We start from the raw sequence: 27040 nt of genomic DNA, 5'->3' as shown, positions 1-27040 counted from the left end.
GGTAAAACACTTATAGTAAAAAATATGATACTTTCTTTTTGTTCTAACGAGATCGAAATACGAGGAATTCCGGATAAATACACTAAAGAGCTGAATAATATGATTTGGAACTTTATATGGGACGGAAAAGTGAACCAGGTAGATAGAAATGTCTGCTGTTTGGATGAAATAAAAAGGGGATGGGAATGGTAATTATAGATACGTTTATAAAAAGTAAACAAACAAAACTTGTATATCGTTTAATTCAGGAGCCATTGGAAAGCTGGAATACGATCGGTAAATATTGGCTTCGGAATTTTGACGAAAAATATAATGATGCCTTTTTTGTATTTAAATGTTCAAGTTTAAATGGTTTAGATATGAACCAACTACCACAATTTTATTCGTTTCAAAAATAAACCATTGTTTTACTCTTCTTTTGTAAAAAGCGGTATCACAACTATCCAGGACATTTGGAATTCAGAAACTACATATTTCATTAGCTGTAATGAAATTTATAGGAAGCTGATTAATCGGCGAAATTGTATTTCCGAATTTTCAAAAATAAAACAGGCAATTCCTAAAGATTTCGTGCAAATTTTGAAATCTTGCAGAATCCAGAATTTGCATTATGAAAGTAAATTAAAGATATCAAATGACCTTGAGATCATTAACTTAAACAACCATAAAATCAAACCATCAAAGTTAAAACTCAATTATATTCGTACGGTTTTAAATAAAGATGTATCTCCAAAATGTCAAATTAAGTGGGAGGAAATATTTGGAACAAATATACCTTGGGAAAATATGTGGTCGGGATTGAAATATTTGAAAATTGAAAATAAAGTAAAAGAATTCCAATGGAGATCCTTGCACAATATTTTATATACTGAAGAAAGATTAAAAAAATGAAGATATCAAATGGAAAATGCCACATTTGTCAAAATGACAATAATATAGAAACCCTGCAACACCTATTTTTCAGTTGTTGTACATCACAGTTAATTTTAAAAAACCTCCAAGAAATACTGATCAAGTCAAACATAGGAATAAACAATCCGTTTGGTGAAAAGGACGTTTTATTGGGTAAAAACATGGGAGAACTAAAATATGATAATTTTTTAAACATAATTATCTTATATTTTAAATGGACACTATGGAAAACTAGGAATTCAATAAAATTTAACAAAACGCCTAAAACACCACAAGATATTTATAAAACCTGGAAACAAAACTTGAAAATTAATCTTAAATTTGTTCTTCTTTTGAAAGGCGTTGATATCATAGATAAGACAAAATTGGAGTCTGTAATAAAGAAAATTTAGACATTTAATATAGTATAATATAGCTTGATTCAAAGTACATTTTTTATGGTTTATAGTATTAGAATATCGATTGTATCAATTTATATAAACATAAAAAAAAGTGATAAAAAAAGTATTAGCTTATCATGTTTATTGTAGTAAATGCAAATCTTTTATGTGGGTATCTTTTACTTATTTATTTACTATTTTGTATTAAAGTATAGAACTGTTAGATGCTTCTAACATTATATGGTTATATTTTTTACACTAAATGTAAATCCAAGGTTAAAAGTGGACTATTTTTTTTATTGCCTTCTATTTCCCCTGGATAGATGGTTTCACTTTGTAAACAGGGTACCCTTAGCCTGATCCTGGACGACTAAGGTAATTGTACACAGGAAACATTTAGGAATAAAACGTTTATATGTCAAAAAAAAAAAAAAACCTAAACCAGGACTGACAGGCTACCGAACGGAAGAACGGACCAACGATCGAACAAACCGACCGAAAAAGATAATGCCCTAAAGTGGGGCATAAAAACCAAAAATTAATTAAACGTCTACTTACAGCCCATTTTATTCCTGTGTATGCTCCTTGAAAGAAAATATTATGATGCACATGTGCACCAACGCCATCACAGTTGACTCCATCACTGCCAACATAACCAACTCGTCCAAAATTGGATAAAATATTATCAGCAACTTCATTCTTTGAAGAAGTTAATGATTTTCGATCACCGCCTAAAAATTCATTAAAATAAAATTTGAGAATTGAAATTGGGAATGTGTCAAAGAGACTACAATACACCTAAATAAGTCATGTAATTGTTGCCTATTTTTTATATATATATAAATAACTCTAGGCTAGTAGAAGCAACCTACGTATTGATTAACAAGGTATAAGAATTCTATTTTAAATTCCATGTCCTATGCTTCAAAAATTGAATATGAACCTTATCTTTATGTATTCAACTGATTCAGAAGAAAGCGGCCAACTCATTCGATCGCCGTACACTAATGTGTCCATCACGGGTATCATTGGATCGCCGTACACTAATGTGTCCATCGCGGGTATCATTGGATCGCCGTACACTAATGTGTCCATAACGGGTATCATTGTATCGTCGTACACTAATGTGTCCATCACGAGTATCATTGGATCGTCGTACACTAATGTGTCCATCACGGGTATCATTGGATCGCCGTACACTTATGTGTCCATCACGGGTTTCATTGGATCGCCGTACACTAATGTGTCCATCACGGGTATCATTGGATCGCCGTACACTAATGTGTCCATCACGGGTATCATTGGATCGCCGTACACTAATGTGTCCATCACGGGTATCATTGGATCGCCGTACACTTATGTGTCCATCACGGGTATCATTGGATCGCCGTACACAAATGTGTCCATCACGGGTATCATTGGATCGCCGTACACTTATGTGTCCATCACGAGTATCATTGGATCGCCGAACACTAATGTGTCCATCACGGGTATCATTGGATCGCCGTACACTAATGTGTCCATCACGGGTATCATTGGATCGTCGTACACTAATGTGTCCATCACGGGTATCATTGGATCGCCGTACACTACTGTGTCCATCACGGGTATCATTTCTTCCATAAAACTGTTACCTGGTTAGCATTGTGTGGCTTTGCAGTGTAACCAATATCTTCCTATGGATTGTTACTTAGTTAGCTAGCAAATTAATGACCTGCTTAGATAAGTATGGCGGATCTAGCGGGTGCGCAGAAAGAGTACGCCTTCTTTTGATCGCAAAAAAATATTATATCAAGTTTTTGACGATTAACAAGATATTTTTGCATAAATTCGTTCAAAAAATATATTTTGTTTGAAGCCTTTCAAACAAACTTATCCAGGTTTTTTTTTCTGTCGGAAATATTAAAAAATTAAATAACTTAGGTATGTTTCTAAAATCAGCTGAAAAACTTAAGAGTCAATATATAGTATATTTGCTCTCACTTTATTTTAGTATATCATTGACCGCTCGTATTTTGTATTAAAAATATTACATTTTTTTCATACATACCTTTATATTCATATATTGTGTAACTATTTTAATATTCGTATATAAGTGCATATAAAATTGTTAGTAGTATGTGGATGTATCCTATAAGCTGTATTGCTTTTGAAATAAAGTATTATTACAAACCTCTGATATCGATTCCACCATCTGTATTTCTTATCAGATTTTGATTAATTTTCAAATTGGTCCCTGTTATTGTTATACCGTATGATCCTGAAATTTGTTTTTAAAAACATGAAAGGAAATTCGATTAGCGTGAATAAGGATGTATAACTATAGTAAAGAGACAATAGAATATCATGATTCAATAGACAATACGATAAACTTATACTTTAAAACAAGAATGTGTCCCTAGTACACGGATGCCCCATCCGCACTATCATTTTCTATGTTCAGTGGATCGTGAAAATAGGGTAAAAACTCTAATAAGGCATCAAAATTAGAAAGATCATATCAAAGGGAACACGTGTACTAAATTTCAATTTGATTGAACTTCAACTTCATCAAAAACTACCTTGACCAAAAACTTTAACATGAAGCGGGACAGGCGGAAGAATGAACTGACGGACAAACGGACGGTACAACGAACGAACGGACGCACGAACCAGAAAACATAATGTCCATAAATGGGGCATAAAAACAATAAAGAGATTGATAAAAAAAAGATATGTTTCTAATATGACGAACCTTCAAGTGTACATCGTTGCTTCGCATCACGGTGCGGAGCTTTTAGTTTCAGTAGACATACACGCCATCTTGAAATTAAAATATCTACCTATGTTTTGAATACTAAAATATTTACCTAATACTATGTTTTGAATCCTAAATTATTTCCTATGTTTTGAATTCTAAAATATCTACTTATGTTTTGAATCCTTAAATATTTACCTATGTTTTGAATTCTAAGTCCTGTAAATGTTATACTTTTTACTTGAGGTGCCTCTATTCCAAACTTCCGACAACACTGAAGTGTAAACCCTTCAAGTACGATATTAGCCGAATCTTTTGAAATTCTGCAAGAAAATATTCAGTTTTAGATCGTGTGTAAGCAAAACAAATGTCCTATGAAATCGTGTCTTCTTGAACTATATTTCACAGTTCATCTGTGATATTTCGTTCACGGGACAGAATATCACATTTGTAAACTATAAAATATTGTCTCCCTAATGCGGGGTTCACACATTGCCGATTATTACTCCCGTTTGAGATCAGACAGCGATACGACACGAAAAGTGAAAAAGTCGGATAAGTATCCTCAATTATCTGGAATGTCCTATTATTGTCTGAACGCAGTCGTTTTAGTTCGTAACAGATTCCTACTGGTCGGGAAGGGTCCGAATAGTTCGGCAAAGAACCCCGACAGTTAGGTGCGTCCCGTAACATTCGGGGAAACTCAGCCGATTTTGTCTAGTCGGATTACAATCGTGCCTATGTCGTGACAGATTCTGCTGTATCGGATCGAATTCCTAACAATGTTCTGTGTATTCGGGACGGTGTCCTTTGGAACGGGAATGATCTGGAGAAGTCCCGACAATAACAGAATACAATACGACTGAGACCAGACAAAGCCGTTTGCAATGCGATAGAGCGGACCGTGATAGGATTACGTTCCGACAGTACCTGATCAACCCGATTATGCCGACAGTTTTCGAACGGATAACTTCCGTCAGCGTCGGTTCACTGTCTTGTCACTATCTGATCTCTGTCGGATTACATTCGGTAGAATCGGGACGCAGTCGTGACAGACTCGGTCGAATTTTACCTGGCGAAAGATACAAATCGAATTTCCATCCACGATTCACAGGATCTTGATCAGACTTTTGACAAATTTTAATCGGGAATGGTCCTGTCAAGGACGGCAGTAAAAATCGTGAATGTGTGACCCCAGCGTCCCGATTAAAATTTAGCTGGGGTCACACATTCACGATTTTTACTGCCGTCCTTGACAGGACCATTCCCGATTAAAATTTAGCTTTTTAGCTGGGGTCACACATTCACGATTTTTACTGCCGTCCTTGACAGGACCATTCCCGATTAAAATTTGTCAAAAGTCTGATCAAGATCCTGTGAATCGTGGATGGAAATTCGATTTGTATCTTTCGCCAGGTAAAATTCAACCGAGTCTGTCACGACTGCGTCCCGATTCTACCGAATGTAATCCGACAGAGATCAGATAGTGACAAGACAGTGAACCGACGCTGACGGAAGTTATCCGTTCGAAAACTGTCGGCATAATCGGGATGATCAGGTACTGTCGGAACGTAATCCTATCACGGTCCGCTCTATCGCATTGCAAACGGCTTTGTCTGGTCTCAGTCGTATTGTATTCTGTTATTGTCGGGACTTCTCCAGATCATTCCCGTTCCACCGGACACCGTCCCGAATACACAGAACATTGTTAGAAATTCGATCCGATACAGCAGAATCTGTCACGACATAGGCACGATTGTAATCCGAATAGACAAAATCGGCTGAGTTTCCCCGAATGTTACGGGACGCACCTAACTGTCGAGGTGCTTTGCCGAACTATTCGGACCCTTCCCGACCAATAGGAATCTGTTACGAACTAAAACGACTGCGTTCAGACAATAATAGGACATTCCAGATAATTGAGGATACTAATCCGACTTTTTCACTTTTCGTGTCGTATCGCTGTCTGATCTCAAACGGGAGCAATAATCGGCAATGTGTGAACCCCGCATTAGTGAAAAATTGTACCTAGTACTTGGACATAATTCAGGGATGTTTTTTAAAAACAGATACAGATATTTAAGAAATAAAAGATTTCCTTTCGTTCAATAGTAGCCAAATCTTTTAATATTCTACGAAAACATTCTTTTTTTTTAATTTCACTGATTTTCGTTTATCAAATAATTTCCCTTCGTTCAATGGTAGCTGAATCTTTTTTATATTCTACCTTTGAAGATATAGATGACATTTGAATCTTCAGAACGAATCAAATATATGTAAAAATATGTAAAATGCTAAATAAGATAAATATATACGTACGAGATGCACGTGTCGATGATAGAAGCTTCTATTGCGTCACCTTTGGCATAATGAGCGTTTTTCAAGGGCCATATGTATAACATTTTAGTCTTCCTATCCACATAGAACTCCCCCTAGAAATAATCAAATATAAATTTACAAATATTTAGCTAATAAAGAAACAATTTGCATAATATAAGATAGTGTTCATTTTTCTTTTTTTTATTATTTTTTTTATTTATTTTTTTATTTTTTTTTGGGGGGGACTGTTCTGTCAAATAATAAATTGGAGTTAATTTAACCTAATGGATACAACAACGCCACTTTTAATTACTCGGGAGCATATATAGACAATAACTGTTTAGTGTCTTTAAATATCAGCTGTATTTGTACGAGGCTAGGAAACAAGGTGTATGCGAGCTTTTAGCGAGCTACTACACCTGTTTCGAGCCGAGTACAAATACAGCTTATATTTAAAGACACTAAACAGTTATTGTCTTTATCCTGCAATTAATTCTGTATATTGTTTGTGTTTTGAAAGACACAAAAACTAACATATTTAGCATTTATTTTCGATTTGTAATCCCTTGAGGCCCGCGTAGTAATATCAAAATCACACATTACGCTGAAGACGGGTTCGCAAAAAAGAATCTCGAATGGTCAACAATAATACATCGCTCAAGGTGAATAATTATCTATTTTAACATAACAACTAATTTCAACAGTAAAAACAAATAACAAAACATTGGCAAATTTGAAACAGAAGTGTACGAGTTGTCCAACGCTTCAGACTTGACATTCACTAAACATGCATGCTGAAATTGACATGGTTGATTTTGTAACACAATCATACGCACGGGAATACACATTCTGAGGTCACACAAGTTCAAACAATACTAAGTCCGGCAGTGGGCGGAGCTTTAAAGCGATATCTGTATAGTATACAGATACAGCATAGCGATATCTGTAGGGCTGTATCTGTATAGTAGGACACCCAATTGCAGGATAATACTATTTATACTGCACTCGTTCTATTTGAGCAATCTGAATGCGTTGACTGTATATTTCTATGTCATATACAGTCACTGACCCGATATCACTTTTCCTCATGAATATTTAAATAGAAAATGCCGAAATAATATTTAATTATTCATACGACCTCTTCAACCTGTTCTTGTTTCCAATACATACAACGACACGTGGATCGACTAAACCTTGTTTCTTTTGCAATTATTGGGAAAACATATTTCATTTGTTAATATTTTTTGTTTGCAACCTATAAATTATTATGTTTCATGCTTATGGTTGCTATTTAAGTCCAGACTCAAACGATTTCGTTCACCGTCGAGTGTGAGTTTCAACCGGTAAATATGTACATTTCATTGTGTTGTATATTTCTCCGCGAGCATGATATGAGGCCTTTTTAAAGGGGATTTTCCCCAATATTTAAATCCAATAAATAACCTTAACGCATTAAACAACCATTGAAAAGGTTGTTTTAGATTGCAGTATAAAGACAATAATAGTGCATTGACTTGACATATCAACGATATAAGGATTCGGCCCGAAACAGGGAAATAGCTCGGCACAGCCTCGCATTTCCCCGTTTCTCAGCCTCATTGTGGCAGAAAAACCGGATGAGCACATTCGTGATACATGAAAGATCGAGAAATGTAGATGAAATATAAAATACAAGGTTGTTTATTGGATCTTAATTATCGAAAAATACGCATTGATTTTGTTATTTGATTACGGACTTTCTGTTTGGAATTTTTCTCGGACTATTTTTGTTATTTTAATTTAATTTTATTTCCTTTAATTGATTTTCCTTATTTTGTATAGTTGTTTTAGTGATACTGATACCTACAAAGCTTGTTGAATAGTCATCAAAGGTACCAGGATTATAATTTAGTACGCCAGACGCGCGTTTTGTCTTCATAAGACTCATCAGTGACGCTCATATCTAAATATTTATAAAGCCACACAAGTACAAAGTTGAAGAGCATTGAGGATCCAAAATTCCAAAAAGTTGTGCCAAATATGGCTAAGGTAATCTATGCCTGGGATATTAAAATGACCACATTATTAATATTCATATCAACACCGAAGTGTTGACAAGTGTTGACTTCGGTGTGTTGACTACTGGGCTGGTGATACCCTCGGTTTAAACGTTGTTATACGCAATGCTTTATATGCTTTTTATATTGTAATGTATCGGAATGGAGTGTTGAGACTTTGATAAAATATTGAATCTTTAAACAATCATGTAACTAGCGTAAATTATTGTGGTCATTATTAGTGTATAAATTAACATGGAAACGAAGTAGCAGGTTATACTTACAGGTTGGTCAAGTTCGGACAGCACATTTATAAATCTGAAATAGCCACCTTGATTATGGTAATCTGTCATACCAGGATTTTTCTCGTTATAATTTCCTGAAACAAAACACAAAAATATCGTAAAGAAACAAATAAAATGTTTAACTTATATAAGAATTTTATCAAACTTTATTATTTTTCAGACATACACACTAGCAGAAATGACACGGTATGCTTATTATAGGACAAAATATACCGTACTTTGGACTATGATGGTTTACTTTTACAAATTGTGACTTGGATAGAGAGTTGTCTCAATAGCACTAGTATCACATCTTCTTTTATCTGTAATAGTACGTGAAATGATTACGACGATTCAACTCTTTACCGATATCAAATGATATAAAAGTTAACACTTATAGGTAACAATATGCCTTCGGCAATGAGCAAAAACCCATACCGCACAATAATTAATTCCCCAAAACAAATTACAAATGGACTCCTTAGCATCAAAAGGTCAATGTTTACCTTTCTTCAGTCCGTACATGACTTTTTCTGTGACTGACAACCATTGACCTTTGGGGTCAAACTTAGCAACTTTGTAAGCTTTATCAGCCCAGCTCCAGAACCTGTGGAAAACGTTCAAAATTTTATATAAATAATTTCCAAAATTTCATCGCAGAAAAATTAATCATTGCCATAAATATGATAGAATTAAAATGCATACTAACAAAAAGTCATATCAACAGAACACAGCTATGTCCATTTAAATTCAGAGTTGCATACTTTAACTCATCGTGATTAAACAATGAAAAACATTCTGTGTTGAATTTGAAAGCACAGTTCAAATATTTGTTATTTGCAAGGTACGATTTTACACATTAGCATCAAATTGAATAGTATGTAACATAGGGCGGCACAGCTTGCTGATGGGTTTTTTTATGCCCCACCTACGATAGTAGAGGGGCATTATGTTTTCTGGTCTGTGCGTCCGTCCGTTCGTTCGTTCGTCCGTCTGTCCCGCTTCAAGTTAAAGTTTTTGGTCAAGGTAGTTTTTGATGAAGTTGAAGTCCAATCGACTTGAAACTTAATACACATGCTCCCCATGATATGATCTTTCTAATTTTAATGCCAAATTATAGTTTTGACCCCAATTTCATGGTCCACTGAACATAGAAAATGATAGTGCAAAGTTCAGGTTAAAGTTTTTGGTCAAGGTAGTTTTTGATGAAGTTAAAGTTACATCAACTTGAAACTTAGTACACATGTTCCCTATGATATGATCTTTTTAATTTTAATGCCAAATTAGAGGGTTTACCCCAATTTCACGGTCCACTGAACATAGAAAATGAAAGTGCGAGTAGGGCATTCGTGTACTGGGGACACATTCTTGTTGATTATGTAAATTTACTTTGTGGATTTTATATAGTGATTATTTGATTACAAGTCGAATTATTTGATAATCTAGGACTGTATTTGTTGATTATTTGATTATTTTATTTTAAAAAATATGATTATGTGATTATAAAAGCAAGACATTTGTGATTATGTGATTACTTTGACACCCCCATGAAGGGCCTCTATATATATTATATTATTTACCAGAATCCATGTACCCAGAGATCGTCTTCAGGAATCCATTTAAATGGTTCTTTTGATTCGTAATGAAACGATTGACCATTTGCACCCGGTTTGTCGATGTTAATATAGCCCTTCAATCAAACAGATCAAATAGAATACAATAAATTTAATGCGACTGTCATACAACTGCAAGTGAGAGGCTTAGCTAGCTATAAAACCAAGTTCAATGCACCATTTTCTGCATTTGAACATGCCTAGCTGTACCAAGTCAAAAATATGACAGTTGATGTCCATTCTATTGGTGTGTTTTATATATATTTTGATTTGGGACGTTCCGTTTTGAATTTCCCTCGGTGATCGGTATTTTTGTGATTTTACGTTCCATCATTATTTTCGAAGGGAAGAGAGGTTACATAAATACTCTTTTCGATAAATTTCCCGAATGGAAAGTCTGATCATGATCGATACTAACTTGATATACTTCTCATAGTCAGAAACTAACTTGTATTGTTGCCTGGTTTTCATTCGCGTCGGAAAATTCAAAGTAAACAAGCATAAATTATCATTTTAAAAAAATTGTATTGCCTCATTCTGTAGACAACTTTGAATGTTGGTTCGACAGAGATTATCACGTGTTCAGTAATAACATACACCCATCACGTCCCCTGAATTTCATTTGTTTTAAGTATTAGATAAAATACAAAGGTAACAAAGAAACAGGCCGGTAACAACCGTTGCCGGATAGTTTTTCTGCACGAGTAGTCAGGATCAAGGTCCGAGGCGATAGCCGAGGACCTTGACCTGACTACAAGTGCAGAAAAACTATTCGGCTGGTTGTAACCGGCCTGTTTCTTTTGTTACTTTTGTTTTTTATCTGACTTGTACGACGTTTCAAGAAAGTAATTATACATTTAGCAAGACTAAACATTTGAGAAAAAAAAATCAGGAATCTAATAATTTGATAAAAAAAAAGAACCATTTCAAGTAAAAAGTGAATGTTGTACGCATTTAAGACTTTTTAAAATGCAACTTCGCAAAAAGGTAATGTATTACAGAAATAGTTTAGTGGTAAGTAAGATAACGTTTGATTTTTATCAATGAAACGGAAAGCGGAGAGGGGGAGGTCTAATTCATTTTAAAATAAAGAGGCTGTGATCTTTATTTTTGATAAAAAAAAAATGTAGGATATGCCATTCCATCCCCCCCCCCCCCCCCCCCATAAAAAACTAGAGGCTCTAAAGAGCCTGTGTCGCTCACATTGGTCTTGTGCATATTAAATAATGGACACGGATAAATTCATGACATAATTGTGTTTTGGTGATAGTGATGTGTTTGTAGATCTTACTTTACTGAACATTCTTGTTGCTACAAATATCTCTGTCTATAATGAACTTGGCCCAGTAATTACAGTGGAAAATATTTTCTACAAATTTTCAAAAATTTATGACAAATGTTAAAAATTAGCTATAAAGGGCAATAACTCCTTAAGGGGTCAATTGACTATTTTGGTCATGTAAACTTATTTGTAGATCTTATTTTGCTGAACGTTATTGCTGTATACAGTTTATCTCTATCTATAATAATATTCAAGATAATGACAAAAAACGGCAAAATTTCCTTAAAATTACCAATTCAGGACAGCAACCTAACAACGGGTTGTCCGATCCATGTGAAAACATCAGGGCAGATAGATCTTGACCTGATAAACAATTAAACCCTGTCAGATTTTCTCTTAATGCTTCGGTTTTTGAGTTATAAGCCAAAAACTGCATTTTACCCCTATGTTCTATTATTAGCCGTAGCACTTTTTGGTTGATTGGCCAGGTCACGCCACACATTTTTTAAACAAATTACCCCAATGATGATTGTGGCAAAGCTTAGTTTAATTTGGCCCAGTAGTTTCAGAGAAGAAGTTTTTGGAAAAGATAACTAAGATTTACCAAAAAATGGTTAAAAATTGACTATAAAGGGCAATAACTCCTTCAGGGGTCAACTGACCATTTTGGTCATGCTGACTTATTTGTAAATCTTACTTTGCTGAACATTATTGCTGTTTACCGCTTATCTCTATCTATAATAATATTCAAGATAATAACCAAAAACAGCAAAATTTCCTTAAAATTACCTATTCAGGGGCAGCAACCCAACAACAGGTTGTCCGATTCATCTGCAAATTTCAGGATAGGTAGATCTTGACCTGATAAACACTTTTACCGCACATCAGATTTGCTCTAAATGCTTTGGGTTTTGAGTTATAAGCCAAAAACTGCATTTTACCCCTATGTTCTATTTTTAGCCATGGAGGCCATCTTGGTTGGTTGGCCGGGTCACGCCACACATTTTTTAAACTAGATATCCCAAAGATGATTGTGGCCACGTTTGGATTAATTTGGCCCAGTAGTTTCAGAGGAGAAGATTTTTGTAAAAGATTACTAAGATTTACGAAAAATGGTTAAAAATTGACTATAAAGGGCAATAACTCCTTCAGGGGTCAACTGACCATTTTGGTCATGCTGACTTATTTGTAAATCTTACTTTGCTGAACATTATTGCTGTTTACCGCTTATCTCTATCTATAATAATATTCAAGATAATAACCAAAAACAGCAAAATTTCCTTAAAATTACCTATTCAGGGGCAGCAACCCAACAACAGGTTGTCCAATTCATCTGCAAATTTCAGGATAGGTAGATCTTGACCTGATACACACTTTTACCGCACATCAGATTTGCTCTAAATGCTTTGGTTTTTGAGTTATAAGCCAAAAACTGCATTTTACCCCTATGTTCTATTTTTAGCCATGGCGGCCATCTTGGTTGGTTGGCCGGGTCACGCCACACATTTTTTAAACTAGATATCCCAATGATGATTGTGGCCAAGTTTGGTTTAATTTGGCCCAGTAGTTTCAGAGGAGAAGATTTTTGTAAAAGTTAACGACGACGGACGACGACGGACGACGACGGACGCCGGACGCCAAGTGATGGGAAAAGCTCACTTGGCCCTTCGGGCCAGGTGAGCTAAAAATGGTAAAAATCGCCCATTTGTTGCAAAATGCATGAATTTAATATTCAGTGATGGAGTCGCAGGGGTTGGAACAACCCTTTTTTGGACGATCAATGCATTTAAATGCAGACATAAAGTTGGACCCCCCCCCTGTTTTGTCCTGGATCCGCCACTGATATAAATTCGATAACAATATAAATGTATCAAAAGAATGAATTTCCTACTTCAATAGTGAATGAAATGTTTATGAAAAAAATGGATTTTGTCTTAATATTATATATATTCAGGCATATATTTTGATTTTTTTTTAATTCATGCTGGTCTCTAGATTTGCAAGTGTTGATCGGGATTAAACACGTGTTAATATATGATCCAATCGCAGCTTACCGCCCAAAATTGATGACATAAGTTGAATGATTTTTTCTAGATCTGCTGCTTATTTGGACGTGTATTACATGAACACTTTTAGTTTATAGGATCAATCGTTGGTGAGTTGATAGGGACTTTATCTTTTGATGTTAGATCTTTGATTTTTATTTACTTATTTCCTGTCTTATTTTTATTGAAATATACACGTAAGTATTAGCATTTCTTTACTTTCAGCATTGTCCAAAATACTATTCATGTCCATAATTTATTGACCGAATATTTTGCTTCATAAAGGGGGCGGTATGTTCTTTTTTGAGTATATTAACTATTTACTTTTCAACGCCATCACCCAAATGTTTTTGTTTAAATTAGCACTATTAACGGTATTCGGAAAATCAGGAATCATGCAAAACATTAATTTGTCATCTGCTTGACTATAATAATTTTTTTCTCATAAATTTTGGGATCAAAATATCTATTTTAGGAGAAAACCATACCCCCCTTTTTTTTAAGTTAAATGTCTAATCCCTTAGTGTACTGATATGAATAGTATTTAACTGGAAATGTTTTAAAAAAAAGATATTGATGCTAACGTTAATACTTTGTTCAATAAAAAGACAGGAAATAAGTCGGTGAACCAAAAAGTTCAAATCTAATTGAAAGTTAAAGTGTCCATGAACTCACTTATCATGCACGAGTGATTCTATTTATAAAAAGTGTCCGTGTAACAACTAAAAAGAGTCCGTGTATCGTCTAAAAAGAGTCCGTGTAACACCCGTTAATGTACTGTTTTTCTATAGCTCTGCGGGGGGCAAAGTCGTACAAAAGTGGAATACATAATCATTTGATGAAAATCATTACAAATATCAAATTAGCTTGAGGCTGACGTAAAGATTAAGGATGTACTTAGGTGAGGTTTTGGAACTTGTGTCAAATGTTCGGAGTCCTTGGTGTTTTTCCATACAATACAATGTAAAATATTTTGCCCCATAACACCCATTTATTTTTTCAAATATGACTAAATAGCTCATGAAAGGTCATTTACCAAAATTTTAGAAGATTCTTAATTTTCTTTCTTTTGTTTTGAGACACAATAATACCAATGCAAATATAGGGTAAAAGTCCGAGTCAGCCTTTTCCCGCCATATTTTAATTCTCAACTATCTCGAAAAGGAGGTCCATGACCTATCAATATTGTTAGCTTATTTGTATCCTTAATTGATGCTCTACCAGCTTAAAGTATCAATTTTAACTTCTTAATTTATTAATTTTCACCTAACCTCACCTAAGTACATCCTTAAAATATTTTTAAATGAGCATAGATAAATGCAGCCTTAACGATACCTAAATACTTTTATAAAATAAAAACAAGAGACAAATAGATATATTTAACATACCTCATTTGGATATCTTGCTAAGGTCAGAGGTCGATCATTTTCAAAGATTTCCAACCAAGACGTACGCCTGGTGTAATATCCGAATGTAGACATTTCTCCCAAGTCTGTAATGCCAACATCCGGTAACGACACCTGCTGTACCTGAACATAAAAAGAAAAATGTCAGAAATAAGTATATTCTTACGGGAATAAGTTATTACTGTCACAACAATTTAAGAAAAGTGATGAGAGCTAAATAGAACAATCTTTTTTAATCGTTTCCATCTATCGGCAGCGGATTTTGTCAGGCGCATAGCATCTTCACTGGTTAAAGGTTACGACCAATTCCCTCTTGGTCAGCAAAGATGCTGATGTTCATACAACATAAGTAAAACATCATCTGACAAATATTATTAGAAGCCTACCAATACACAAATAATACACAATTTTAAAAAAGTGTTAAAAGCTGTTTCATAGCATGGTTTTTATTGGGCGAAAGGTTTGTTTCTACTCGCGTATTTGACAAATAAATTTGAAGATTTTATTAGAAAATCGTCGTTTTAGTGCCGTACTAGTCAGCAACGGATGGAGACTTAAGGGGACCCTTTATGTATTAGGTTGTATGAACAATATTCTTTACTTGTTACAATTTTCAATTATTTCTACTGGCGAGCTAACGGAATATTAACAACAGCCTGAGTCTTGTATTTTTTAAGACATCGAATGAAATTCCAGCCATTACGGAATATAATCTTCAAAGATAAAATTTTCCAAAAAAGAGTAAAACATTAATTTTTTTTTACGTAGAAGTGATTTTACAATTAATCTTTCTCAATGTAGTAGAGAACATTTTATTCTAAAATATGTCCTAATCGATCTTTTACAAAATTTGAAATTGCCAAACGCAAGCTGAAATCGAACCACGTGACAAGAACAAAATTTGCACACGGCATCTTGACTGTCGTCCCTTCTCTGGAAAAAACATTATATGTGAAATGAGTAAATAAAGCAGCACTGTAATACAATATAAGTTTGACAAAGAAGAAAAAAGATGAGAATATAAAACATAACTGTGCAAGACAAACGCCTATTAATCTTTTTGTTCATTGTTTTAATTAAGGAGACTAATTTCTTTTGTTTGGAGTCTTTTTGTCTACATTCCTGACATCTTTAAATTATCTTATTTTGATTTACTCATGTACATAACACATAAAACATATTTTTTTCCGAAACTGCACCGCTTGATTAAACTTCTTTTGGTTATTCTTAATTCACAGAGTGCCAGAACGTCCTATCACAAAGTATGATACCGGTCGAAAATAAAGATACTCTATAGATACTACGAAGTAATAAGTACCGTTTTCAGAGTAGCAGACAAAAAATTTGCATGACTTGTAACTGGTTTAAACCTGTTCCACTGACCTTTTCAGTGCAACAGACAACAACTTTTAATGGCTGGTAGCGAGTTAAAATTTGTTCCACTTACCGCTTTAAGAGCAGCTGGCGATATTTTTTCATGGTATTTAACTGGTTTAAATTTGTTCCAAGGTATCCGTTGCCCTCCTGTCTGAAAGTTAAAATAATCGAATACATCTCACCAAATGAAATAGGATCGCGCTTTGTGCACACATCGATTCTTGTTGAAAGTAATATAATGCCAAGTTAAATCAAATAAAATAAAGCTAATTCTTTTAACCAATCAGAAGACAGTAAATACACCAAATTTAATTATATTGGTGTGTTTTATATATATTTTGATTTGGGACGTTCCGTTTTGAATTTCCCTCGGTGATCGGTATTTTGTGATTTTACGTTCCATCATTATTTTCGAAAGGAAGAGAGGTTACATTAATACACTTTTCAAATTTACAAATTCCAAGGTATCCGTTGCCTCCTGTCTGAAAGTTAAAATAATCGAATACATCTCACCAAATGAAATAGGATCGCGCTTTGTGCACACATCGATTCTTGTTGAAAGTAATATAATGCCAAGTTAAATCAAATAAAATAAAGCTAATTCTTTTAACCAATCAGAAGACAGTAAATACACCAAATTTAATTATATTGGTGTGTTTTATATATATTTTGATTTGGGACGTTCCGTTTTGAATTTCCCTCGGTGATCGGTATTTTGTGATTTTACGTTCCATCATTATTTTCGAAAGGAAGAGAGGTTACATAAATACACTTTTCAAATTTACAAATTCCAAGGTATCCGTTGCCCTCCTGTCTGAAAGTTAAAATAATCGAATACATCTCACCAAATGAAACAGGATCGCGCTTTGTGCACACATCGATTCTTGTTGAAAGTAATATAATGCCAAGTTAAATCAAATAAAATTCTAGTTGCTGAATGTGCTATGAAATCGTTACAGTAACTGCGAGTACTCTTTGCTTTGATCTGTTCTGGCTGTATTTAGTCGTTAAGATACGTGTATGAAAACGAGCACCGTGGTTTTGGAACAAATATCCAAATTGGCAATATTATGCATTTTTGCACTTTTTTCAGGTTATTTAAATGAAATATTTAATCAAAATAAATAATCAAATCAAGATAGTCTTCGAATATACGCACCACTCGAACTTTATCTTTTTTATTTGTTCGGATGGTTAGTTTTCGGGACTCCTTGTTTGTGATGACTAAAGTAGACTTTAGATCAAAGTAACATGTAGATCCACAAGTTCCACACATCAATTCTATTACAATATCTGAAAAAAGAAGGCATAGTTGGTCCTCATTTTCATCATTACCTGATCAATTTGTTTTCTTGAGTAAAATATATCATTGTTCTATTCTCCGAAAAAGTACATATTACACCGTGGACAATTACTACGGAACATATTTGTCTGTCTTAATACCTTTTTTTTTTTTTTTATCAAATTTAACTATCAATACAAGAAAAAAGTCATACTATCATTTAACGAATAGCACAACAACAAAGAAAAAACAGGATCTACTTATCCTTCCAGAGTACCTGAGATCACCCCCAGTTTTTGGTGGGGTTCGTGTTGCTTAGTCCTTTAGTTTTCTATGCTGTGTCTTGTGTAGAACTTATGCGTTGTCAGTTTATTTTTTATCTATGAGTTTGGTATCTTTTTCCCCTCTTCTATAAAACTATTGATATTTCTACTTAAATGAGAAACACGATAGGTACCTAGTTTGTAACTGGATCTTCTAACCCTACCATAGTACACGGAATAAACCCAAGATTTTGGTAGGGTTCTTAATTTTTCTGAATTATGTGTGTGCTGCAAACTTTTATTTGTCAATTAGTCGTTTTTCTGTATTTCGCCGAGTTGTGATACTTCTAATCGACTTGTGAGTTTGAAATCTCTTTTAATAAAATTAACGGTATCAATTTTCTTGCACCAGATGCGCATTTCGACAATACAGGTCTCTTCAGTGATGCTCGTGGCCAAAATATTTGAAATCCAAAGCTTATATAAAAGATAAAGAGCTATAATCCAAAAGGTCCAAAAAGTATAGCCAAATCCGTGAAAGGAATCAGAGCTTTGCATGAGGGAGATACATTCCTTAATTTATAATAATTTCTATCATTTTGTAACAGCAAATTTCAATAACACAAAAAAATACGTATTTTCATGCCAGTACCGAAGTACTGGCTACTGGGCTGGTGATACCCTCGGGAACTTATAGTCCACCAGCAGAGGCATCGACCCAGTGATAGTAATAAAATTAAGTTTGTAAGTTCCACACACTTCTCATGTATAATGATATCGCATGGATAAGAGCAAGTGCATATTCAAAAACTACAATTTCTGAATTAAATTAACACCAAAATAAAGGGGGTATCATAAGCAAGGGCTTGTGCTCCACGAATGATACATCACACGCCTAAAGGAAAATGTTCGTTATCTCCCATTGTATCCCATGTATTATCAGAGTGCAGGTTCATATAGATTAGTTGTTATTTTGTTTTTTACTAAAGTTTAATTCTAACTCACCGTTTCCTTTGTAATTATCAGTATTTATTAATGACAGCGCATGTTCTATTGTCTTTAAAGGGGACCCGCTACTCGTTCTGTGTAAATTAGATCAAATACATATTTCAAATAGAATAATATAATATTGTTTTTTGTTGTTATTGACAAAACAAACGCAAAAAACTTAAATGGCGCAATATACGGGCTGCACGATTTGCTGTACATGCATGTATAGCTGTCATCTCAGACAATATTTCAATACTAGTGCAGAATAATCCAGTGACTATATGCATTTTGTTGGTTAGGATGAAATATGTGTGCTTGTTCCTGTCTCCTGTTAAACAAAAAGGAGGGTAGATAGGAAGTGTGTATTTATTTACAAAGGTTTGACAAAGTCAATCCGAATCATTTTGTAATACGAATTCCATCCTATTCGATGCTGGGGTCGTCTAAAACTTGCAGTGTGGTAGAGTTTATTTTTAACAGTTTTTACTCCTTGTTGAAGGCATCACTGTGACTTTGACATGATAAACAACAATGCTTTGCTTTTTTAAGTGTTTTGTTATGCATGTACTGATTTTGTGTCGTGGATGAATATTGCATATACCCATTATACTTCTTTTAAATAAATATATTTTTGAATGGATATTTTATGTACACGGACAATAAAGAAAAATCTTCTTGACCTTAAGGGTGCTGATCTAAAAATATCTATAAAACATGATAGAAACAAGAATGTGTCCCAAGTACACGAAAGCGATTTTACATTAGTTATTTGTTTGCCCTTTGAAGCTTGTTAAACATTCGGTGTGAGCCAATGCTGCGTTTTGAAGACCGTACTCTAACCTATAACGATTTACTTTTATAAATTGTGACTTGGGTGGAGAGTTGTCTCCTTGGCACTCATACTACATCTTTTTATATCTATATCTTTTCAATCTTAACAGACGTTCCCACTATATTTGGAGGTGTCGTCTTTTGAAAACAAACTTCAACATCTTGTTTTGCAAAATTTGACAAAACATATACAATATAATAAGAAACATTAGCCAAGAAAAATGTATATAACAAGCGCCTGCGCAGTTTCATCTTGAATTACGGAATATTTTGCTTACCCTTTATTTTTGTCCGAACCACACGGACTTACATAGATATCCATTGTTTTCGCTCTCCTCCAATATCGCCATCTCGAGTACTCGGCGGAACTCGTAATTATTAAAGACATGAAAATTAATGAGAGATACATGTTTCCTCTATGCGGAATTATTCTTGTTTTCGAAAACCACATAGTATATTTATATATATAAGCATAAATATATTTTAATCATTTGACGGAGAAGAGCGGTATCGATGATAATTTCCGCAGGCATTTTCAAAACTATAGCCTACAAACCTATATAAGTACTTTGTTTTTAAAAATAAGATTTTATCTGTTGATGGAGAACGTAATCAAAGTTAAATTGCGTTATTTTAAAATTTCACCGTATGTCATCTGCTGGTCAATGTTCGAGATATGTCCTCGAGCTCTGGACTCTTATCTATATATACCACATTTATTTTACTTATAACTGGACTATAATTATTCAATAAAATTGTCAATTTTCGTTTTTACGCATTGTTACATTGAGTAAATCAAAATTTTAGTTTTTGACAATTTATGAAAATGCTAACAAATTCAAAATTAAGAATAATGATAATGACAGTCTAAGGCCGAAATGATAGAATTATAGTTGCAAACATTTCAACATGTTCAACTGCTTCAGAAAACTTTATTTTATATTAGATTTGAGAATTTTGAAATGTTTGAGTAACCACAGTGTTCAAGTTAAGTTTGTTTATTTCCCCTCACTCTGTTTTGTTTATTGAACATTAATGTCAACCTCATTTTCCGTTCAGTGTTTACTTTTTCAAGCAAATTTTCTTTAATATGAATTTAAAAAGATAATTCAACCAAAAATAAAAACTATTTGTGAATGCCAAATCGTTTGCTTTTCGCAGTGAATTTTTTTTCATCGACTTAAAAAAAATTGTAGTGGATGCAAGACAAAGATTTAAATAGTATAATAGCTACTGTTTAAACTAAGGTACTGATCAAAGTATAAAATATTAAAAAGGAAAAAGAAAAACACCCAATTAGTTTCAAAAAGATCATACGCCTCTTTACTCCAAACTGGGCATTTAGCTAGTCTACAATCTGTCGATTGTCATTGTACAAGGTCTAATTGTTAATGACGTCTTTACATTGCCATGGATGTTGCATGTGTACTATCAGTTTAGTCTAGTTAGATGCATTATATTTTTATTAGTTGTTTTCGCTTTGTACTAGCTGTCAGTGGTTGCAAGTACAGTACTCTAAAAAAAAATGTACCTGGTGCCTTTTTTGTTGTGGTGATGTATAAGTACTGTGCCACGTACGGGTTGTGTTTTTGTTAGATGTATTTTTGCTTTATATTGATCTGATTAGTTCGGCCGTTTTCAACTGTTTTCTATATATATGCTTGTTCTTATGCTGTACTGCTACACCACTATTACATGTAAGGGGAGGGTCTGTGCCTTCAGCTTAGCTTAAAACAAACTCTCACCTCAGGTCAGGAGCATGTAATTCAGTGTTGTCAACTCGTTTGTTGATATATATATATTGGTTTTTCTTTCATTATTTTGTACAAAAATATTGCCGCTAATTTTTCTCGTTTGAATCGTTCAAATACATTTCCCATTCAGGGGCCTTTCTAGCTAGCTGACTACATAGTGTGTTTTTTCTCATTGTTGAAGACCTTATTATTTGTTAATTTCCGTGTCATCCGGTCTTGTACGGAGAGTTTTCTCAATGGATACATACCACATCTTCCTTTTTCATATTTAGCGTGACTTTTAATTATCATTAATAATTAAACGTGCAATCAAAAAAAATAATTAACTTGAAATCTCAGGGCTATATTTACAAAGGAAGAACATTTTGTTTGAATGATTACATGCTTTTTTTTTATTTTGAAGTGATTGTCAGACTAGAATATTGAAGGGGTCGCAAACTAGGGACCGTTAGGAGTGGAACATGAAAAAGTATGTGCATAACGTTAACAAACAAGTAGCTCAAAAAAAGTATTGACGAGTAGTGAAAAGATAAACAAGTTGCTTGTAGAAGTAAAACAGAGCGAAGATACGATGCACTTGGGAAATAAAAAATACAATAAAACGGACAATATCATGATTTAAAAGAAAAGGACAAACCAATAATAACAAAGCATCGCACAAAAATCTTAAGACATAACAAAACTATTCCTGTTTGTACCTGAATGCGTGGATGCAGATTTTATATATAATTTAACAGCAATAATATAATCATTCATTTTTGTTCGTTTGTGTCCATAAATATATTTTAACCAGATAGCTTAGCTAAACCCTGGTAAATTTTAACTTTTTTCTCCATTCTCTTAACTTTCCTTGCTTTACCACATTCAACCAGAAGCTCACAAGAGTTTACTCTGTAATAAATGTCATGAGTCTCACGCTGAAGTTTTCCTGCAAGATAAATACAGTAACTGTTGTATTAAGCAAAGCTGTCGACCATAAAGCAATCGCCTTCGAAGTATGCGCATACTGATATACGTAAAGTTTAAGAAATTATCATCATAAGCATAGACGAGCCTTTAATGATGTAAAGTAACCATATATTTCTTAATTGTTTTCCTAAAGTTATATGTAAGCAATTATACGGTTAACTTCTTTTTTTAACTTTGGGTTTCTATACTTCTGAAGGGAGAGAGCTATTTCGTGGAGCCGCAACACCTCTGAAACCGTACAAAGTCAGTTTTATTTGAGATATGACGTATAAATTTAGTGTTTTGTACTTCCTAAATTTTTCTTTGAAATTACATTTTTTTCCACCGAAAAAGCAAATTTTTTAGAAAATATCCAAATTCTGACACCGTTATCGATCCCTGTCTTATACGCTTTTCGCGCATTCTCAGTCCACTTAAAGCCTGCGAAAATTTCAAAAATTATTGCTTTAACACTTGCTCAATTGTATCGCGATTTCTCGGGCATCTTCTAGCCTTGTTAAAGTCAATACGGATAGCAACAACCTAACTCAGTTAGCTATACTGATATTTAAATTCACTAAAACTAAAAAACCTAAAACAATCTGTACATTCTTAATCTATAGTTTATTCAACACCTTGTATCTATGCTTCCCTGTTTTGTTATTAAACCCTAACATTATCTAACATTTCACCTAGCATATATTTGTACCGGAATTTGACTCCTAACTCCTTGTGATTCATTTTGACGAGTGTCAGATCATGTGCATATATATTGTCAATCTGACTATCACCACACACATATTCCAATCTTAGATGCTATCTTTGTCAAATTAAATAATAAATGCATTTTGCCTTATTTGCTTTTATGTTGTATACCTACCCGATATAAAATAACATTTGTCAACCTCGAGACTTATGCCACAATGCATCTGAATAACTGGTGACAATAAAACGACTTGTTTACGAGGAGTACCATTTATATCTTTCACATTGCTCTGAAAATCACAAACAAAAACTTAAATGATGAAAATGACACCTTTACTTTGGTGAGTTCGACTAGGAACACATAAATTAATTTCAGATATACTGTTCACAGTCCTGACGAGCTTTTCTGGATTTACATTGATCAGAAACACTAAAACACAGAAATTTGAAAGCCGAAGACTGTATTAACTACTTCAATATGGGATATCCATATACCTTTTTTTCTAAATTTATAGACAATCAATCAAAATGGTTGGTCGGCCCATAGGTCAGTGCTTCGGTACTCACTTGATTTAGTTTATTTCAAACCAAAAGCAATACAGCTTATAGGTATATCATAAATATGTACATGTATATCATAACAGAACATTTTAAATGCAATAGGAGGCAAGACTACATAGTATAAATCATTCAGAAGATTGTCATGAAAATTTTATATCTGTGGCGTATTTTAGATATTTTCCTAAATTAGATAATTCCGAAACATTCTTTGTTGACAATAATTGAACTAATTTAAAAACAGATGCATTTGTATAACAATACCTTTTTATATACATTTTTCTAATATTGTCATATTTTGGACATTTTAAAATAAAATGAAACTCATCCTCGATGTCACCCTGGTTACATAAGATACATAATCTTTCATTTTTTGCTTTTTTAATGAATCTACCATATTCAATATTCAATTTGTGTGTAAAATTGACCTTAAATGGATTTGCCAGAAGGACTTCGAACCTAGTAAGTTTCTTAATTATTTATAAAATATGTAAATGGCAATATTCCAGATGTTAAGTACATTTGTACATCTGATAAATCATATCAGTACCATAGCACTATATTAACCTATGGGCTGTTCATTCCTATTTGATTTATTGTTTTTAAAAGAAAACAGGTATACTATGAATATTTTAATTTTTTTTATTTTCATAAAATTGTACCTGTTATTCTAAATTTTGCTTCTGTACATTATGTAGGAAAAAAAGATGTAGGTATATATATGCATTTTTATATATGTGTAAATCATCAAGACACGAAACCTAATGCAAGAGGGTCTTGGTCTCTTGCAGAACAGAGAATAGTAGGAAATAAGTACAACATAAAGTAAGTGCTCAAGAAAAGAAAATATCAAAAAATCCCCAAGCAAATAAAAAAAAGTGTTTCCTCTGTGTCGAAAGCCTCACTGTGACTTTAAGATGACAAACGGCCATAGAAGCGCTTTTTTGCTGCTTTTTTTGTGTGTATATACACATACTAATTTTTTGTCCAGTATGGATACCCTGTATCCTTTATTTTCTATTAGAATTCTACAGAAATAGACTATTAGGATAAAACTACAAAATGGAAAAACGCCAGTATGCTCATATAGTTCTTCACTGTGTCGGATCTTTTATACCATTGACTTTCAACTATTCGGTTGTCCTGATACTTCTCACTATCAATCCCCGACGGTATCATCAGCTCAAAGGTCAGTATATTTCGGTACTGATATGATTTATAACAAACCTTTCTAAAATCATACATTTATACATTATTAACTTATAAAGATATTATATAAGATTTCAGCTCCCGGGACATAATTTACCTTTAAGTGTCACACCACCAATTACTCCCCCAAATTTAGAACGTGAAAGTAGGCCTACTCGGACAAAAAATAGTGCATTTGATATCATTGTTTACTTAAACTACCCAACAAATTTGCAGAATGATTGCCTGAAATACTCACTTTATAGTCTTGTTCGATATCAAAATCAATATTCAATCCTGTAAACCATTCTGCAGAGTTCAGAACTTTTCCTTTGATCACTGTTAAAATAGAAATAAAAAAAATTAAAGAACAGTAACTCCGAGTTGTCTTAACCTGACATGTTGTGTTTGTGCTTTTGGTCTTTTGCTATTTGACTTTTGTGCTTCGTGTTGATCTGATAAGTCCTTATTCTAACTGATATATTTTTCCAGTGTTTGGTATCTAACAAACGTTTGAAAGGTTGGATGATAGCTCATAAAAATTGTTCAACATGTTCAACGACAATATGAAAATACCTTGTTTTTTTGTTTGTTTGTTTTTATATAAATATGCAGATACCATTTCAGTCCTTTCAATTGTATTCTTAAATCAAGTTTTCTGGAATATATGAGATGAAGGTACTCAATGGGAGACCATCGGCTGTTTTCTGCTCTATTCCCTTTTAGCCCATTTCCATTCTCAATTTTACTCAGTGGGGAAATATTGATAAAATGGAAAGGAGAAATCATCAATACAAATGAATTTGAAAATGAATCACGAAAAATTACGAAACTTAACATTTCACAGTGAACCCAAGATTGTGTCTGAAAAACGAGTAAATACTATCATTTAAGCAGGCTACTTACAAAATGAGTCGTTGTCTTTAAGCACTGTTTTCAATGATGTTTTAGTACAGTCGCATGCTTCTGATACTGCTATAGTACTGATGATCACTGACACGAACACGTATAGCGAGCACATTTTCCTTCTACAAATAAAAGTAGAACATCTGCAATTGACGGTGACGATGTTACTTCCATTTATATTAAGTTTTGGTTATTATTAAACTCTAATGTCACCTAGCTGTAATTTTACCGGTACCCTTATTTACTTTAAAATATATGCGTCAATATGTAAATTAAACGAAAGCATTGCATTGCAGAGTCAATATATTAAAAGCCCATGCATTTAAGCGCCGGATTAATCCGCCACAGCACATCTTTTAAAAAAAACGAAAACTAGCACCTTCGAGCAAAAATTAATGTTTGTTTTTAAATAGAGAGCTCGAGTATATTTATAATCAAAAACAGTAAGTCGGAGAAGAAGAAAAAACAGACAACACCATGACAAAACAGAAAATTACCGAAAATAAAACAAACAACAGTCAACATATATAAACAATTGTTTTTATATATGTGGTATAGAACATTAAAATAAAAGCTAATGCATGCATATGTTTTAGATGATAAAATTTAGAGAAGTTACTTACGTTTTGTCCTTAATTCTTAAAGAGTTGAAGATTGTTGTGTCCGTTCCCTAACGAATCAACTCATAAGTGATGCACCTATTATGATGAGTAGAGTCAACTGTCTCTGTGCAAACGAATCAACTTATAAATGGTGCACCTATTATGATAAGTATTGACATAGTTACACCTACACAGCATGCTATACAAAGGGTAAAACAATTACAGATCGAAGTTTCAAATACAGATGGTGTATATTTGCATTGATAAATCTGCTTACAATGATAAGATTCATCTGATAAACTTAAAAGGTATCAAATTTAAATGAAGTGATTATAATAGGGACTGTAATACATGTACCAAACTTAAAACATTCAATAGTTTCAATCAATATGCAACTTTGTTAGGCCAATTTCACAGGATGACGACAGATTGACTTTTAATAATACGAATTTGGACAACAGGTAAGATGAGTAATACAGACAAATTAGTACAAGAAGTCACCTTTATAAAATAATTGTCAATATTTGCGTATTTATAAGCAAACAACATAAAATCAATTAAATCAAATGTCTGTCAACGTCACTGTATAAATCGTCAGCGTTGATTGTATATGTATGCTCCT

At 33.5% G+C, this 27040-nt stretch overlaps 2 protein-coding genes across 2 annotated transcripts in view; both read right to left on the bottom strand.

Annotated features, from left to right (window-relative positions):
• LOC139496032 (uncharacterized) overlaps window positions 1-20142 on the bottom strand; it is a 33255-nt gene extending 13113 nt beyond the window's left edge. Inside the window, exons 1-12 of the mRNA XM_071284462.1 lie at window positions 20036-20142; window positions 18942-19018; window positions 17551-17684; window positions 16462-16542; window positions 14997-15137; window positions 10249-10358; window positions 9175-9275; window positions 8669-8763; window positions 6349-6461; window positions 4228-4352; window positions 3466-3552; window positions 1851-2023 (exon numbers count right to left, since the gene is read on the bottom strand). Of these exons, the coding sequence (XP_071140563.1) occupies window positions 1851-2023; window positions 3466-3552; window positions 4228-4352; window positions 6349-6461; window positions 8669-8763; window positions 9175-9275; window positions 10249-10358; window positions 14997-15137; window positions 16462-16542; window positions 17551-17684; window positions 18942-19018; window positions 20036-20079 (1281 nt within the window). The 5' untranslated portion in view covers window positions 20080-20142. The remainder of the gene's footprint in view (window positions 1-1850; window positions 2024-3465; window positions 3553-4227; window positions 4353-6348; window positions 6462-8668; window positions 8764-9174; window positions 9276-10248; window positions 10359-14996; window positions 15138-16461; window positions 16543-17550; window positions 17685-18941; window positions 19019-20035) is intronic.
• Window positions 20143-22254: 2112 nt separating this feature from the next.
• On the bottom strand, window positions 22255-26570 carry LOC139496031 (uncharacterized). Its single transcript, XM_071284461.1, has 5 exons — window positions 26440-26570; window positions 25817-25938; window positions 25170-25249; window positions 23340-23454; window positions 22255-22439 (listed from the first exon to the last, which is right to left on the bottom strand). Exons 2-5 carry the CDS (start codon window positions 25929-25931, stop codon window positions 22297-22299), a joined length of 453 nt encoding a protein of 150 aa, XP_071140562.1. The 5' UTR covers window positions 25932-25938; window positions 26440-26570; the 3' UTR covers window positions 22255-22296.
• Between the last annotated feature and the right edge of the window lie 470 nt (window positions 26571-27040).

Source organism: Mytilus edulis, chromosome 11 (assembly GCF_963676685.1).
Source record: "Mytilus edulis chromosome 11, xbMytEdul2.2, whole genome shotgun sequence".
Classification (NCBI taxonomy): Eukaryota; Metazoa; Mollusca; class Bivalvia; order Mytilida; family Mytilidae; genus Mytilus; species Mytilus edulis.
Note: the sequence above shows the minus strand (reverse complement) of the source record. Positions and strands in the feature narration are given on the sequence as shown.